At 42.0% G+C, this 18,343-nt stretch overlaps 3 protein-coding genes across 4 annotated transcripts in view; 2 read left to right on the forward strand and 1 right to left on the reverse strand.

Moving 5' to 3' along the window:
* The window catches only part of GM2A (ganglioside GM2 activator), a 109,512-nt gene that overhangs the window by 72,083 nt on the left and 19,086 nt on the right, over nt 1-18,343 (forward strand). The window lies entirely within an intron of this gene.
* Nucleotides 1-18,343, forward strand: part of SLC36A1 (solute carrier family 36 member 1) — a 230,218-nt gene that overhangs the window by 46,189 nt on the left and 165,686 nt on the right. The window lies entirely within an intron of this gene.
* The window catches only part of SLC36A2 (solute carrier family 36 member 2), a 78,828-nt gene that overhangs the window by 8,855 nt on the left and 51,630 nt on the right, over nt 1-18,343 (reverse strand). Inside the window, exons 7-10 of the mRNA XM_032158421.2 lie at nt 15,378-15,462; nt 11,584-11,802; nt 9,473-9,571; nt 1,227-1,393 (exon numbers count right to left, since the gene is read on the reverse strand). Of these exons, the coding sequence (XP_032014312.1) occupies nt 1,227-1,393; nt 9,473-9,571; nt 11,584-11,802; nt 15,378-15,462 (570 nt within the window). The remainder of the gene's footprint in view (nt 1-1,226; nt 1,394-9,472; nt 9,572-11,583; nt 11,803-15,377; nt 15,463-18,343) is intronic.

Raw genomic sequence — 18,343 nt, forward strand, 5'->3', positions numbered from 1 at the left:
CTGTTGATGTCTGTGGGGCTGCTAACTATTGTGTGAATTGGGTATGCTAGAACATAAGACTTTTACAGATTCCAATGGTCTTCCCAAATTGTTTTGCTTGTTTGTTTGTTTTTTTGAGACAGAGTCTGCCGCCCAGGCTGGAGTGCTGTGGTGCTATCTTGGCTCACTGCAACCTCCACCTCCCAGGTTCAAGTGATTCTCCTGCCTCAGCCTCCTGAGTAGCTGAGACTATAGGTGTGTGCCACCATGCCTGGCTTATTTATTTATTTATTTATTTATTTGTTTGTTTATTTATTTTGAGATGGAGTTTCACTCTTGTTGCCCAGGCTGGAGTTCAATGGCACCATCTCGGCTCACTGAAACCTCCACCTCCCAGGTTTAAGCAATTCTCCTGCCTCAGCCTCCTGAGTAGCTGGGATTACAGGCACCCGCCACCACGCCCGGCTAATTTTGTATTATTAGTAGAGACGAGGTTTTGCCATGTTGGCCAGGCTGGTCTTGAACTCCTGACCTCAGGTGATCCACCCACCCTGGCCTCCCAAAGTGCTGGGATTACAGGCATGAGCCATCATGCCTGGCCTGTTTGTTTGTTTTTAAGAGATAGGGTCTCACTGTGTCACTCAGGCTGGAGTGGAGTACAGTGGTGCAATGACAGCCTTCTGTAACCTCAAACTCCTGGGCTTAAGTGGTCTTCCTACCTCAGCATCCCAAGTAGCTGGGACTACAGGTATGAGACATCATACTCACCTAAGCTATGGAAATTTTTTTGTAGAAGTGGGGTCTTACCATGTTGCCCAGGTTGGCCCAATTGGTTTTTGTTTTCCACTTTTTTATCTGGTTACTCTGACTTGGGGAATGTGAACCATTGGCTGTGGCAAACAAGACTGGGAAGTGTGGCCACCTCCTGACTCCTCTGTCTCTTGCCATCTCCCAGTGCCCTTCTCTTCTCTCCTTAGGAGACCAAGGGCTCTCACTTTTGTCCTCTCCTTAAGTCATGTCCTCCTTCACACTAATATGTCAAGGCTTAACTCAATTTGGGAGGCTTGTTGTTGAAGGAGGAACTCCCAGGACAGAGAATCTGGAGACCGTGGTTCCAATGACAACTCTGCTTCTTCTGTGGGAGGCTCTCTAGACCTCAGTTTCCCAGCTGTGGAAGGGAGGAGGAAGTGACCTACACATTTCCACCCATTCCTGAGTCCCCACCACCTGACAGCCCATGAAGATACCAGCAGTTAGGCAGGTTAAGGCTTATGCTGGCCTTGATGTCATCTCCGAACCGCAGGTAGCCCAGAGCCGCCATGCCGATGTACAGGGAAGTGACAATGGACATTCCCAAAGACAGGATGGCTGGGAAGTGGCGGGCATTCTTCATCTTGTTTTCCAGAGGCAGAACCTACAGAAACATCACAATATAAGAAGGAGAAAGAGTAACATGAACATAAAGAAAAATGGCATCCCACTTCTGGATGTCTACCCCAAAGAACTGAAAGCAGGGCCTCAAAGAGATATTTGTACACTTATGTTCACAGTAGTGTTATTCACATAGCCAAAAGGTGGAAGCTACCCAAAGGTCTAGCGACAGAAAATGGATACACAAAATGTGGGTGTATCCATGCAATGGAATGTTATTTAGTCCTTAAAAAGAAGGAAGTTTTGTCTCATGCTACCCCAAGGATGGATCTTGAGGACATTATGCTGAGTGAAATAAGCCAGTCACAAAAAAACAAGGACTGCCTGATTCTACTTATATGAGGTACCTGGAGTAGGTAGGTCCAAGGAGGCAGAATGCTAGTTGGGAAGGACTGGCATGAGGAGGGTATGAGGAGTTATTGTTTAATGGGTATAGAGTTTCAGTTTTGCAAGCTGAAGAGTTCTGCAGATGAAAGGCAGTGATGGTTGTGCAATATTCTGAATTTACTTGATATATATGTATACTTGAAAATGGTTAAGATGAGTAAATTTTATGTTAGGTGTGTTTCAGTTAAAAAAAGGAAATAAAAGAGGAGGAAAAAAGGTAGGAAGATGAGGGTAAGGAGGAGAAAGCAGATAAAAAGAAAGGCCTGGAGTCACCTGATGAGGCCTGGACCCTTAAGAGCTGGAAGGGCCACTGAGGTTTTATCCAGACCAAAGATCTCAACACTCTGGGGCAGCAGATGCCTTTTGTTTTGACAGCACAGTCTTTCGACAATTGATTATGAATACCTTTAGGCACAACATTCTTTTCCCATTCACCAGGCCCACCTCCCCTCACCCCCACCTGCCAGTGAATTATACCTGCCTTCCAAAGGCATTTGCATTTGAAACTCCTAATTCCAGTGCAGACTCCCCCTCACCCAACCCCATCACTGTACAGTGGGGAGGCTGAGACTCCAGTAACACAGGACGCTGGTGGCAGCTGGGACCAGAGAGAGCTTCCTGGTTCTGCCAGCAGTGCATTTCCCCACACCCCAGGTTCTCACTCTTCTATTCTCAGAATCCTTCTTCCCCTAAATGCATACCTGGTTCTAAGAGAATCCAAGTTGAGGCCAGTCTGCCTCTTGCCGGTTGGACATTTGAAGGTCTCTTCTGTCTTTGAAAGCAATCTTCCTGTCTCTCATCCCGTAATTTCCTCCTCAGTCTCTTATTGTCCCAGAGACCACCCCCACCTTCTCCTACTCCTTGTTCAGGCTGTGTGCTAAGCATTCTCTACATGCACTATTTAGCTGACCTGCTTTCTTATCTGAAAACGGGCTCAAATGAATTTTTCTTTTTTTTTTTCTTTTTTTGGAGAGTCTCACTCTGTCATCCAGGCTGGAGTGCAGTAGTACAATCACAGTTCACTGCAACCTCTGCCTCCCGAGCTCAAGAGATCCCTCCCATTTCAGCCTCCTGAGTAGCTGGGATTACAGGCATGTGCTCCCATGCTCGGCTAATTTTTGTATTTTTTTGGAGAAATGGAGTTTTGCCATGTTGCTCACACTGGTCTTGAACTCTTGGGTTCAAGCAATCCTCCCATATCGGCCTCCCAAAGTGCTGGGATTACAGGCGAGAGACATCACATGTGGCCGAATTTTGCAAATTTTGTGGAGAATTACACAAGCACCATAATGGCACAGTCAAGGGCTTAGTAAATGTTGGTGGTTGTTATTTTTTTTATTTTTTTTTTTTTTGAGACGGAGTCTCGCTCTGTCGCCCAGGCTGGAGTGCAGTGGCGCAGTCTCGGCTCACTGCAAGCTCTGCCTCCCGGGTTCACGCCATTCTCCTGCCTCAGCCTCTCCGAGTAGCTGGGACTACAGGCGCCCGCCACCACGCCCGGCTAATTTTTTTTTGTATTTTTAGTAGAGACGGGGTTTCACTGTGGTCTCGATCTCCTGACCTCGTGATCCGCCCGCCTCGGCCTCCCAAAGTGCTGGGATTACAAGCGTGAGCCACCGCGCCCGGCCTGGTTGTTATTTTTTAATACTGTGAAGACCATAACTCTATGAAGTTGGTACCTCCATAATTCTTGTTTTACAGTTGAGGAAAACAAGGCTCTGAAAATGAGATAACTTATCCCAAGTTGCAGAACCAGAAATTGTCAGATTCAGGTTGTAGACCAGGGCTGTTATCCAAAGTCCAAGTACCTGCTTCTACTCCTATAGCAATGGGTATATTTGTTACTAAGGAATTTAGCATCTTTTCCCTTATACTGTTGAATTCTTTTCTGTCATACTTGCAAACTTCCAGCCCTGAAACTCCCTAATCCTCTCTCTATTCCAGGCATTTGGAAGATGCTTGAGGGCAGTGTCATGTTGGGTCATCCCCATGCCTTTCCACTTTCTTCTGGATTAGGTCTAGTTGCAGCAGGTGTTCAGGAGGATGTTTGACGCTTATACAACAATTGTATGGAGAGCAGACAATCCAACCTGAGCTCCTGCACCCTGTAACACAATTTTGCTGCATATATTCTCAAGGCCAAAAATGATCTTTTCACAAGGCCTGCTCAGACTGGGTAGCTGGCTTCCTTTCTCTCTCTCTCTCTCTCTCCACAATCAATCAGTCAAAGAGATAAATGGTTGTTGACATACAGTGGGAAGGTCCCTGGACTGAGAGTCAGACGTACTAGGTTTTATTCACATCCGCACGGTTCCCAGCTGGTGATCTAACTGAGAGAGAAGTCCCCTTCTCTCTCTGGGGCTCTCCCTCTTCTGCAAAATTGGAGACTGGGCTAGCAGAGTTCTTCTTAAGATAATTTCAACTAATACTAAGAATCACCAGCACATAGTAGGCATTCAAGAAATACTTACTGAACAAATATTGTCATCATTTTAGAGTTGGAGAATTAGAGTTCAGAGAGTAGCCCCGGCCAAAGCAAGATTCCAGCACATTCTGCCTCCAAAGTCACCTGCTCAACTGCTGCACTCTGCTTTTGTCCATGACTATTCCAAATTCTAAAAACAAAGTGCTTCCAATTCCATCTAGATGAAGCAAGCACACTTCACAATATCTCTTTCACTGATTACAACTAAAAATCGTGGACAAAATACACAAAGCAATTGTGCACAGGTTCTGAAGAGTAAATAGTAGCAGGCAGAATGGGGAAGGAAATCAAAAAGAAAAAACGACTGTCATGGTGGTGAGTTCCCTGATTTTTTTCTTCCCATACATCCCAGTTTAACCTCAAGGGACACCCAAATCTTAGAACTATGAGGTGCATACAGACAGAAAATAACACCAAGAGAAGCTTCTTTTTGGACAGATGACTTAGAATAGGGTCCCTGTGGGATGAAGAGCATGGAGAGAATCTCTATTTTTCTGTTTCTTTGTTTTATCTCCAGGCCATGACCTCAAGGCAAGTCCTACTCACTAAGCAGCATTCTGGTGTATCAGTGGCTGTAGTGGTCACACAGGCACCTAAAAATCTGAGATAGAAATCCTTCTTTCCACACAGAAGTACTAGGAAAATGGGCTTTAGGAGTCTGAAGAGTGTGGGAAATCAGGACTGGCTACCTAATTTATGGGCCCCAGTACAAAATGAAAATGCAGGGTTCCTTGGTGAAAGATGGTTCCAGCAGAGTGTTAAACTAAATGTGAGATCCTTCTGAAGGTTGGACCCTATGTGGCTGCATGATTCGCCTGCTCATGAAACTGGCTCAGGAAAGAGTCACTATTATGCTTTTTCTTTCTCTTTTCACTCATTGCTCAACCCCAGAGGCAGACCTGGTCACAGGAAGTACATGACAGTGTAGGAGGCTAAAAGCCTGGCTTTCTAGCCAGAGGATGGGAAAAAGAAGACACTGAGAGCTGGCGAGTGTGGGGGTAAACACAGAGAAGAGGAAACTGGAAAAAGCAGTCTCCTAAAATCTGTGAATAATATCCTGGGCCCAGCCCTGAGCTGTACATATGTGGAACTGACGGGAAGCATCAAAGCAAAGGCTTTGAGAACTGAACTACTGTGTAGAGTCCTGTCTGCTGAATGGCACTGTGTAGCACATGAGCAGGGTAGAGCCAAATATCACTTCATGAGCTTTGAAAACTAATTGGATATTGGAACCATGGCCCACAGAAGGTGAGCAAGGACTTATGAGCTGAATCTAACTAGGTAGATGGTTTGCTAAAACCAAAAATCAACATTCTGAAGAGTCTCCTAAAATAGTATTCCAAATGCATAGGATACAGTTTAAAATTATTCAACCTACAAAGAGCCAGAAAAATCTCATCAACTTTCAAGAGAAAAGACAACAGATGCCAACCTTAAGATGACTCAAATGTTGGCAATATTAGGCAAAGACTTTAAAGCAGGTAATATAACTGTACTTGAAAAAGTAAGGGAGAACGCTATTAAAATAAATGGACAGATACAAGTTCTTAGCAAAGTAGACACAATGTAAAAGAAACAAATGGAAATATTATAACTGGAAAATAAAACAAGAAAAATTTAAATACCTGACTGTAGGGGCCTGATAGCGGAATGTAGATAACAGAAAACAAAGTCAGTAAATTTGAGGATAAACAGGAATGACAAAATCTGAACAACAAAGAGCAAAAAGATTTTTTAAAAAAATGAATAGAGCCTCAGAAACCTGTGGGATATACAGTTGACTCTTGAACAACATGGGTTTAAACCATGCAGGCCCTCAAATAGGTGGATATTTTCAATCAAATGCACATCAAAACTGCAGTATTCGTGGGCTACAAAACCTGTATGTATGGAGGGCTGACTTTTCATATAATCAGGTTCTGCAGGGCCACCTGCAGGACTTGAGTAGGTGCAGATTGGTTATACACTGGGTGTGTGTGTTTGTGGGGGTGGGGGAGTGGGGTCCTGGAACCAATCTCCTATATATGCTAAGGGATGACTATATATCAAAAAGTCTAACATTCAGGTTGTTGGGATCTCTGATGGAGAAGAAAAAGAGATTGGTGAAGAAAAAAACTTTGAAAAAAATAATGGCTGAAATTAGGTAAATTAGGTAAAAGACAAACTTTTACAGATTCAAGAAATTCTGTACAGGGCAAACTCAAAGAAACTATATTAAATATAATACAGTATAACTGCTGATTAAAAAAGATTTTAAAAAATTATGAAAGCAACCAGAGAAAAACACATAGGAGAACAATGATTCAAACAATTGCAGATTTCTCATCAGAAACCACTGAGGTCAAAAAGAAAGGAAATCATATTTTCAAAATGATGGAAAAAAATTGTCCACCTAGAATTCCATATTGTGCAAAAATATCCTCTAGGAATAAAGGCAAAATAAAGACAATCTCAGATCAAGAAAATGAAGATAATTTGTCACTAGCAGACCTGCTTTAAAAGAAATGTTAATGAAAGTTCTTCATGCTGAAGGGAAATGATGCCAGAAGGAAATGGGATTTCAAGAATAAAGAAAGAGCGACAGAAATGGTAAATATCTGAGTAGATATAATAGCCTATTTTTTTCCCTAGTAAGTTTATTACAAGGACTATGTATGACTATTGAAAGCAAAAATGATAACACTGTTGGTGTTTCAGTGTGTTTAGATACATATGGCAATACAACATAAAGGCGGAAGGGCCCTATATAATTGTAAAATTTTGACAGTTTACTAGCAATGATAAAATATTATCTCAAAGTAAATTGTGAAAACGTATATTATAGTACCCAGATAAACTATTAAAAGTACTATAGAAAAAGATATAGTCAAAAAGTCAATAGGCCAATTAAAGTGGAATACTATAGAAATATAGTAATCAAAACTGTGTGGTTCTGGCATGATGGTAGACTTATGATCTTATAGACCAATGGAATAGAATTGAGAGTACAGAAATAAACCTATACATCGATGGTCAATTGATTTTTGACAAGGGTGTCAAAACTATACAATATGGAAAGAATAGCCTTTTCAACAAATTATGCTGGGACAACTGGATAACCACATATGAAAACATGAAGTTTGACCCTTACCTCATACCACATACAAACATTAACTGAAAATGGATAAAAGACCTACATGTAAGAGCTAAAACCATAAAACTCTTAGAAGAAAACTCTGAGGTAAATCTCTATGACCTATGATTTCTTTCTTTCTTTTTTTTTTCTGTTTTTTGTTTGTTTGTTTGTTTTGTTTTGTTTTAAGACAGGGTCTTGCTCTGTCACCCAGGCTGGAGTGCTGTGGTACAATCAAAGCTTACTGCAGCCTTGAACTCCTGGGCTCAAGTCATTCTCCTGCTTGGTTTCCTGAGTAGCTGGGACTACAAATGTGTGCCACTACACCCAGCTAATTTTTAAATTTTTTTTTTTGCAGAGACAGGGTCTCTGTATGTTGCCCAGGCTGGTCTCAAACTCCTGCCCTCAAGTGATCCTTCTGCATCAGCCTCCTAAAGTGCTGGATTAAAAGTGTGAGCCACCACATCTAGCCATGACCCTAGATTTTGCAATAGATTCTTAGACATAACACAAAAAGCACAACCAGAAAGATAGAGGATAAATTGGAATTTATCAAAATTAAAAACTTTTGTGCATCACAGTTCACTATCAAGAAAGTGACAAGCCAGGTGTGATGGACTATGGTCATGCAACTATAATCCCCGCTACCTGGGAGGCTGAGGCAGGTGGATCACTTGAGCCCAGGGATTAAAACCCACCTTGGGCAACATAGCAATATCTCATCTCTCTTTTTTTTTTTATGGGACAGAGTCTTGCTCTGCCACCCAGGCTGGAGTGCAGTGGCACCATCTTAGCTCACTGCAACTTCTGCTTCCTGGGTTCAAGTGATTCTCCTGCCTCAACCTTCTGAGCAGCTGGGATTACAGGTACATGCTGCCACTCCCAGTTAATTTTTGCATTTTTAGTAGAGATGGGGTTTCACTATGTTAGCCAGACTGGTCTCGAACTCCTGACCTCAAGTGATATGCCCGTCTCGGCCTCCCAAAGTGCTGAGATTACAGACGTGAACCACCGTGCCTGGCTCCTTCTCATTTTTAAGAGGAAAAAATTTAAAAGGAAAAAAGAAGGGGAGAAGACAAGAATAAGAAAAAATATTTGCAAATCATTTTTCTGATAAGGATTTAGTATCTGGAATATATGAAGAACTCTTAAACTCAACAACAAAAAGACAAACAACCTAATTAAAAATAAGCAAAGGACTTGAGGTTTCTCCAAAGAAGATGTACAAATTGCCAACAAGCAAATGAAAAGATGTTCAATGTCAAAAACCTGTACACAAATGCTTACGGCAGTATCATTCATGATTGTCAAAAACTAGAAACAACCCAAATGTTCTTTGACAGGTGCGTTGATAAGCTGTGGTACTGCCCAGACAGTGGACGCTCTGCAATAGAAAGCAAGGTGTTATTGATGTGTGCAACAGCATGGATGAATTTAAAATGCATTAGGCTAAGTGAAAGAAGCCAGTCTCAATCTCATACATACTGTATGATCCCATATATGTGACATTTTGGAAAAGAGAAGACAGTGCAGGCAGAGAACAGAAGGAGAATTGTTCTGCATCCTGACTTTGGTGCATTTATTCCTCTACATGCTTCTCGAAACTTACAGGAATGTACACCAAAAAAGTGAATGTTACTGTATGTACACTAAAAGTAACTTTTAAAAATATATAAACAACACTACCCTTCCACAATTGTGGAAGTAGAGACTATAGACTGTAAATACAGAACTTTCCAGGTTAAAACTCCTTTATGTTTAATCAAATCCTTTAAATTGGACACCATGGTTTGTCTTGATTTTAAAAGATTGGAAACTCATGTCGATAGGAGGATAGATGTTTAATAGGCATGTGGGGACAAAAATAAAACTGTCTCCTGACTGCCTTTCTGTTGTAATAAACTTTTCTCATGCTGGTGACAACTGTCCCAAGTGAGGCCAGAGGTTACTTTCTCCCATGGGCATTTTCTAGCAGGCCCAAAACAACGGCCAGCGGGACACAGAAACCCAGAGCTCACAGGTCCTTTCCAGAAGGTCACTCACAAGCACTAGGGATAAGGCCACCTCAATTCAAACCTTACCACACCAATGCTTTCAAAAGAAAAAATGGCTGTTCCGAAGAAGAGAGGGTAGGTCTTCCAGCTTGCTACCAGTGGCAACCGGCTGGGGTCTGGGATTTCCTAAAGAAGAAAGAAATGCTATGAGACAGTCACTCTTAAAGCACATTTGAGCTCCTTTAAGAGAAGGGTACTCTGAAATGAGACCTGAATTTTTTTAAATTGAATATCAAGAAGTTTAGAAAACTTCAAAGGGATGTAGGCCACGATCAAAGTTGATTTCAACACTGCACAATACCAAAGAGCCAGAGGACGGTATTGTCAAAGTACTGAAGGAATAGTATCTCATGGAGGGAGTTTGGTTTATGAAAAACCTCCAAAAGGGCCCGGTGCAGTGGCTCACGCCTGTAATCCCAGCACTTTGGGAGGCCAAGGTAGGCAGATCACGAGGTCAGGAGTTCAAGACCAGCCTGGCCAACATGATGAAACCCCGTCTCTACTAAAAATACAAAAATTAGCCGGGTATGGTGGTGGGTGCCTATAGTCCCAGCTACTCTGGAGGCTGAGGCACGAGAATGGTGTGAACCGGAGATTGCACCACTGCACTCCAGCTTGGGTGAAAGAGCGAAACTCCATCTCAAAAACAAAACAAAACAATCCTCCAAAAGAAAACCTTATACACCACAGATTAGCACCAACCCAACGAGCCCATGAAACCTTTGAATGGACAGTGGTCATGGGTGTTGGAAATTCCTGTGACTGCAGTCATAGTAATAATCTAAGGAGCCCAAAGTATGAGTTAAATATGAAAGATCCATTTTCTTCTTTAATGAGCTGTAAACTGAAGGGGAGAAGACTGTGTAGAATAAATATTCTGTACACCTTGTGACCCAGAATGTGAAAATGATGACAGAGCCATTTTTCTAACTGGGCAACCTTTGGAATTGTCCAAAAATGTATTAAAGGTAGCTATCTCTTTAGGAAATTCAATTTTATAGAATTCATCAGTATCTTCTAAGGAACATAAGGCTGATCTGCAGTTATTCTAAAATGTTTCACTATTATTTTTACTAAATTTCACGGACAATATAACTTTTTTTCTCTTGTGGCTTCTTAAAGGGAAGAACATCTGGAATTTATTAAATATGCCAAGGGGCTTCTGAGACTTAACTTTCTGTGTAGTGTTGTCTATTATAAAAGAAGAATTAGGCTGGGCGTGGTGGCTCATGCCTGTAATCTCAGCACTTTGTGGGGCCAAGGCAGGGAGATCACTTGAGGTCAGGAGTTTGAGACGAGCCTGGCCAACATCGTGAAACTCCGTCTCTACTAAAAATACAAAAATTAGCAGGGTGTGGTGGCTGGTGCCTGTAATCCCAGCTACTCGGGAGGCTGAGGCAGGAGAATCGCTTGAACCCGGGAAGCAGAGGCTGCAGTGAGCTGAGATTGTACCACTGCACTCCTGGGTGAAAGATCGAGATTCTGTCTCAAATAAATAAATAAGTAAGTAAATAAATAAATAAAAGAAAAATGAGAAAGGATAGCAAATTAGGAAACTGAGAGAAAACCAATGTCCATAATTCAACATCAAAGACATTATAACTAACATTATAGTAGATTTGCTTATAGTTGTTTTAATTAGTAACAAGACACTTACTGGAAGCTTATGGTTTTTGAGACTGTCTATGTATACCTCTGTGACTAAATATTAGATTTTTTTTCTCTTGCCTTCCTTAGGGGTAATATTGGGTACCTGAAATTGTACCCTATGGGTAACTCAATAACTTTTAGCTGTAGTACAAGAATCTGTTTTCACCTACCTTTTGCTGCCAGCCAACCATTATAGGAATGGTCTACAGTTCACCAACCAAGATGTTTTCCTTGCAAGAACATTTTTTTAAAAAAGCCAGAATTTGACAAAAAAATAGATATTTGGAGAAAGAACGTGAATAAGGAGACAATCAGAAGAATGGGATTGCATGGAGACATCCTTGTAGAAGAAATGCTACAGTGAGGTGCATGTCTTTCATAACACTCTTACCCACCTACAGGGTTGGCTCCAGGTATCTAAAGCTCAGTCTATTCTTGATACAAAAACCCTGCCCAGTGGAGTGGGCAGGTGCATGGTGTGCACTCACCTGGGTAATGTACTGTATGATGATGACCAAGCTGACCAGCATGCTGATGTTGGCCAGCATGGAGAAGATGGTCAAGATCCTGAGGTTCCGGATGAGGACCAGCAGCACCAGGAAGGGCAGGAAGGAGAGCATGTAGAGTCGCGAGTCCATGGTGGGGGTCAGAATCACCGTCTCATTGGAATAGCAGTTGTTAGTTGTGCTATTAACAGCTTCCACTACCTGAGGAAGGAATGGGAGAAGCAAAAGGGGGAGATGATGACTCTTCTAATCTCATGGTTGATTCAGTGCCTTGCCCCTAATCAAATTCCCTCACAATGAATGGGAGTGTCCCACAGTGCCAAATCTCACGGTGAGTTAGGTTGAAAGTAGAACTTATTCTAAACCCTCTACACCATACTACCTCAGAAGAGTCTGTACAGGCTGGTCGCAGTGGCTCATGCCTGTAATCCCAGCACTTTGGGAGGCCGAGGCAGGTAGATCTTTTGAGGTCAGAAGTTCAAGACAAGCCTGGCCAACATGGTGAAACCCCGTCTCTACTGAAATACAAAAATTAGCCAGGTGTGGTGGCACATGCCTGTAATCCCAGCTACTCGGGAGGCTGAGGCACAAGAATCGCTTGAACCTGGGAGGCAGAGGTTGCAGTGAGCCGATATCTTGCCACCACACTCCAGCCTGGGCAACAGAGTAAGGCCCTGTATCCACACACACACACACACACACACACACACACACACACACACACACACAAAAAAAAAAAGGTTGTAAAAATAGCTAAAAAATAAGTGTAATACAAAATAAATAACTGGATTCGCAGTGGCTATTTCTTAGCTTTTAGCAACTAGTATCCATTTCTCCTGATACCAATTTGATCTTGGTGAGTTCTCTCTTGTCATTGAATGCAGCCTTGGAGGACTGTAAATCACAGTCATGTGGCAGAGCTAGGGGATTAGCCTTTGACTCAAGCTGGGGCATTCAGACCCTCTTCCAGGAATCTGAATGTAAACCTAAAGCATAGGGACCTAAGGACGGACTAGAAAAGGGTAAAGATTAATTCCAATACTGGAGGCTGCTCACTAGTTCTTCCATCTACATCCTCCTTGCTACCCGGGCTCCTGTTCTTCCTTCAGATCTGCTTTTTAATTTAGTGGAAGGTAATATCCTTCCATGGAACTTATTTTCTGCTTAAATTCCCTCAGAATCTTTTTTTTTTTTTTGCTTATAATAAAAAAACTCCATCACTTACTGTTTCCTAATTAACACATATGCTTACTGATTCCTAATTGACACAATACTGGCATTTTAAATAAGAAAACTCTTCCTTGTGTGGATTGGACCATTCATTGCAGAACATTTAGTAGCCCTGGACCCCACCCAATGAAAGCCATCAGCATGCCCAATCATTGTGATAAACAAGAAACCATCCCCCACTCTCCCACACATTATAAACACCCCCTTGTAAAGTCAGGGGTAGGTGGATGCTACCACCCTCCACTTAAAGTCAGCATGACCTAACTGATACAGTCTTATTGGACAAGCAATACAAATCACTGCAGAACAATTAGGAACTAGAGTTTAGCAGGAGGAAAACGCAAATGCATTGATAATCTCAGTATCAAGATGCTAACATCTTGGAAGATACTCATCTATATATTTTCTATACAATATCACAAATTACATATATTATACACATTCTTTTTATTTTACAAGACTTCAATCATAGCATTCACTCTTTTCTTTTGAAATGTCCCTTGCACTTAACAATACACTGTGGATACATAAATGAATCATTTAAGTATTCATTTTTTCTGATTCCTCACTACAATTGGAAAAATAACTGGAACATTAGCTAGGTACTCAAGGCTCTCCATAAGTGGGCCCTATCAAACCTTCAAGGTTTCTTCCTCTCCCATGACCTACTCTTCCTCCTTGAACCAATTGTATTGCTTCTCCTGGGCAATCCCATACGTTCCTGCCTCCCGGTTTTCACTGATTCCTTCTCCCACCTTGGCTGCCACCACTTTTTTTCTCCAACCTGTCAATACCCAGCTCAGATGCACCACCCCCATGGAGGAAGCTTTCCCTGCTCCAGTGATCTCTGCAATGTAGTTTGCACCCTGACCTCACGTTGTTGTTGTTAGTGGCATCCTAGCCTGGCACCGAAATATCATATTGATATTTAACTTATTAGGTTTTAGAACACACTCTACTTGGCCTGTGAACTCCTTGATACAGTGTTTGCCTTGATAATAAATGCAGATGATAAATAAATGCAGATAATAATAAATGCAGATGATAAGTATAGGTCTGTACATGTCAGATTGCTTTCTAAAGAGCAATCTGGCAATGTTTTAAGAGCCTTCAAAACAATCAAACTCTTTGACTCAGTAATTTTACTTTAAGAAACATTAAGGAAATAAAGAAGCGCACAAAGACCTTTGTGCCAACGGATTATAGTAGAGAAACAAAGGGAAATAAGGGAAATGTACAGCAATAGAAGATCGATTAGGTTATGATCATCTGTGTGATGGAATATTATGAAACTATAAAAATTACATGACTAAATATAAGGATATTGCAAAATGCTGACCAATTAAGGTTACATTAAATTATAACCATGAATAGTCGGATTAAGAATTATTTTATTTTATTTTGTTTTCTTTGCAGAAATACAGCATAGGTTTAAGAACTTGAGCACTGGTGTCAGAAGGCCTGGGTTTTTAACTCTGGCTCTGTGACCTTACATACATTATAGAGTTTATAATCTCAGTTTTCTCATCTGCAAAATGGGAATAACCACAGTACCTGCTCTAGTAAGGTCATGGAGATAATTCCATGAAGGAAAGCATGTAAAATGCTCAGCACTGTACCTGACATAATAGAAGCTAACTCTGAAAGCTTACTATATTTTTCTTCTAGCTAGTTTACATTTTTGAATTTCTGCTATAAGCAGAAAAAGAGCCCTAAAGAATAGTTTTCTTTTTAAACTTACTGATTAAGGATGGCCTCTGCTATTACCCATATTATTTTGCTCAAATTGCTGTAAGATAATTTATAGGTTAGATCAGAAAGAATTCCTAGGGACAATAACTATTAAGCCATAGATTAAGTAGCTAAAGGTAGATATAGATGGCCCAAGGCTGGATGTGGTGGCTCACGCCTATAATCCCAGCACTTTGGGAGACGGTGAGAGGCTCACTTGAGCCCTGGAGTTTGAGGCCAGCCTGGGCAACATTGCAAGGCCTTGGCTCTACAAATAATAATAAAAAATTAGCCAGACATGGTAGCACACACTTGTGGTCCCATCTACTTGGGAGGCTGAGGTGGGAGAATCACTTGAGCCTGGGAGTTTGAGGCTGCAGTGAGCTGTGATCTCACCACTGCACTCCAGCCTGGGTGACAGAGCAATATCCTGTCTCAAAAAAAAAAAAAAAAAAAGAAAGATGACCTAAAGAAGTTTAGGAATCATCAAAAGAAGACCCATATCAATTTTAGAAGCGTTAAGTATAATTAAGCTTCAAGGCAGGAGGATTAACAAAATCCAAGGGTCTTTCCAGTTCAGTAGAGATCAACTTTGAGGACAGGTCTAAGATACTGGACAAAGGGTATTGTGGCAAAAGTAACCACACAGAAATCTGCAGATATGTGAACTAGGGGAGGCAAGTTTGACAACATCTAGTTTAACTTCCTTTGTTATATTGATGAGGACCCAGAGAGAAGAAGCAGTTTGTCAAACAACTAGCAGTGGCGTGTCCTTGTCCATCTTTTCCCCTCCCGTTTTCTCTAGAAGCCTCTACCTGTTTTAAATTATCAGCCAAAAACACAATGTACACACAGCAGAAGCCAAGTTGGGTGACAATAAGGAAGAAGCTCACGATATGCCTAGAAGGGAGAAGAGAGGGAAAAAGAAAACTTGTTATAAAATAAGTCAACTTGTCAGTTCCATTTTTTGCCATTCTGCCCTCTGTTCTTAGGGGTTGGTGGCCCTGTACCAGCACACTTGGTCCTTCCACCACAATCAACAATGGGGCAAAGAAGTGAGGTAACAATTGTTCTTTTTTTTTTAGACAGAGTTTTGCTCTTGTTGCCCAGGCTGGAGTGCAATGGTGCGATCTCGGCTCACCGCAACCTCTGCCTCCCAGGTTCAAACGATTGGCCTCAGCCTCCCTAGTAGCTGGCATTACAGGCATGTGCCACCACGCCTGGCTAATTTTTTATTTTTTGTAGAGACAAGCTTTCTCCATATTGGTCAGGCTGGTCTCGAACTCCTGACCTCAGGTGATCTGCCCGCCTTGGCCTCCCAAACTGCTGGGATTACAGGCATGAGCCACTGTGCCCGGCCAACAATAGTTCTTTTTAAAAGATGATTTTTAACCACCCTCACACTCTCAGCTCAGCAAGTGGTAAAATTCTTCCTGGTCATGAGCCTCTCCTGATACCTGGCTTGGTGGCATTCCACATCATTGATACTGATTAATGTGGGACAGCAGGCACAATATTTTTATTAGCTACCATTCACATTTGAAATTTTTTTTGCCATGTGCCAGAACTATGTTGGGCACTGAGAATACACAGACAAATAACATACAGTCCCTTCCTCTTGTGGTTTATAGACTAATGGGTTAGGTGGACAAAAATTCTTATGATATAGCATTAAGGGCCACGGTGAAAAGGGCATTTTATCCAATTTATGGGCAGACAGAAAGCCTTGTTAGAAAACCTAATACCTAAGAGACAGCCCCTTTGGGAAAGGGAAGAAAGAGAGTTGGGGGGAGGAAGAGAGAGGGACAAAGAGAGAGAGAGAAAAAGAAGAAAAAGGAGAAGGAGAGAAAGAAGAGGAGGAGAAGGAGAAGGAAGAAGAGGAGGATGAGGAAGAAGAAGATGGAGGAGGAGGAGAGGAGGAAAAGGGGGAGGAGGAGGAGGAGAGGAGGAGGAAGGGGAGGAGGAGGAGAGGAAGAGGGGAGGAAGAAGGGGAGGAGGAGGAAGAAGAACTAAGAAGAGGAAGAGGAAGGGGAGGAGGAGGAAGAAGAAGACAACAAGAAGGAAGAGGAGGAGGAGGAGGACAGTTTTAGGAGAAGGGGAAGAAATGACACATTCAGAATCTGAATCTTTGAGCTTGAGGTTTCTATAGGAGACATTCGGGACACAACTGGATATTAGGGTCTGGAACTGTTGAGTTGTAGTAGTGGATAAAGCCTTGCAAAGGCAGAGCAGTGTTAGAAAGCGTGCAGAATGAGGAGAGTAGAAGGCAGTGTTCAACCCTGGAGAACATCAACATTTAATAGAAACAAAAAAGCTTACAACAAATGCAAAGGAGTGGCTAGAAAGGTAGGAGGGAAACTAGGGGGAAAGAGGTTTAATAGTAGCCAAGTGAGGAGAGAATGTTGAAAGAAGAGAATGGTCAGTTATACACATTACTGCTGAAAGGTTCTCTAGAGCAAGGAAGATGCAACAAGACGGTCTTTTAGGACATTGCTTGAAAGAATTTCAGAAGAATTATAAGAACAGCAAAGCCAGGTGGCCTGTGAAAGAGGTGTGGATGGGATGTAAGGCAATAAAGTCAGAGGGTGGTCCAGTGTTGATGGTGCCCATTTGCTCATTACTGTAGACCCATTGTCTAAAGCACTTTATGACACATTGTAGGTATTCAGTAGACATTTGTTGAATAATATATATTGAATGTAAGATAAGATGTTGGCTACGATGGTAAGGTCCAGGAAGTTTTATTTACTTGCTTTATTATTATTATTATTATTATTATATCTTAAGTTCTGGGGTACATATGCAGAAAGTGCACTTTTGTTACATAGGTATACATGTGCCATGGTGGTTTGCTGGAGATATAGGAACACATTAAATGCTGAGAGGAAGAACCCATACTAAAGGAATTCCAGTTATAGGAGAGGCATTAATTAATGAAAGAAGATCCCTAAATGGAGCAGGAAAATCTTCTTTATATGCCCAACAACAAGTAGAAGGATTTGACGGTTTGTGACAGGCAAGTCTCCTCCTGGGTCACACAACTGGGAAAATTCTGGTTATTATCCAGTCGTCTTCCTTGTCTGTTCACAGACTGAATTTGTGGATTACTCTTGTAAGTATGGGCTTTGAGTGAAGGATGGTGCCAGGCCCATGATACCATACAGACTACCTGCCATGGGCAGGAGCACACTGTGAGTACTGCAGCAGTTTAGGGAAGCACAGTTCAAAAGAGACTTTGACAGTCTAGATGGTGCTCAACAAGAGGAGACAGACAGGTGGGGACAGGTCTGAAACAAGGAGAAAGGAGTAGATTTAGTCCCAAGTACCAGAGGACAAAGGGTGTTAACCTGTTCTGTGTCACCCCTGAGAGCTAAAAGGTGGGATTTTTCAGGGGGGGAGACTTCATTCAGCTCAACAAAGGGTTTTGAAAGTCTTGGTCTTTTCCTCTCTTTTCTTCTCACTATATAACCTCTCCTTAAGAGACCTCTCTGTCCCTGGCTTCATGGCTGATGACTTCAGTTCTGGATTGGTGCGTGAAGATAGGCTTAAGCCCATATATCCCCACTAGACATCTCCACTTAAATGTTTCTCAGGCACCCCAAACTCAACTTGTCCAAAGTAGAAGTCATCATAAATCTGAGTCAACCTCGACTCTTCCTTGTCTCCCAATCCCAGGATCCAGTTCATGATCAAGTCATCTTTTCTTCATCCCACTGCCACCAGCTTGGTCCCGGCCACCATTGTGACCTGGCTGGATACTGTCAATAGCCCCCTCATGGAT

Source organism: Hylobates moloch, unplaced genomic scaffold (genome assembly GCF_009828535.3).
Source record: "Hylobates moloch isolate HMO894 unplaced genomic scaffold, HMol_V3 SCAFFOLD_6, whole genome shotgun sequence".
Taxonomy (NCBI): domain Eukaryota; kingdom Metazoa; phylum Chordata; class Mammalia; order Primates; family Hylobatidae; genus Hylobates; species Hylobates moloch.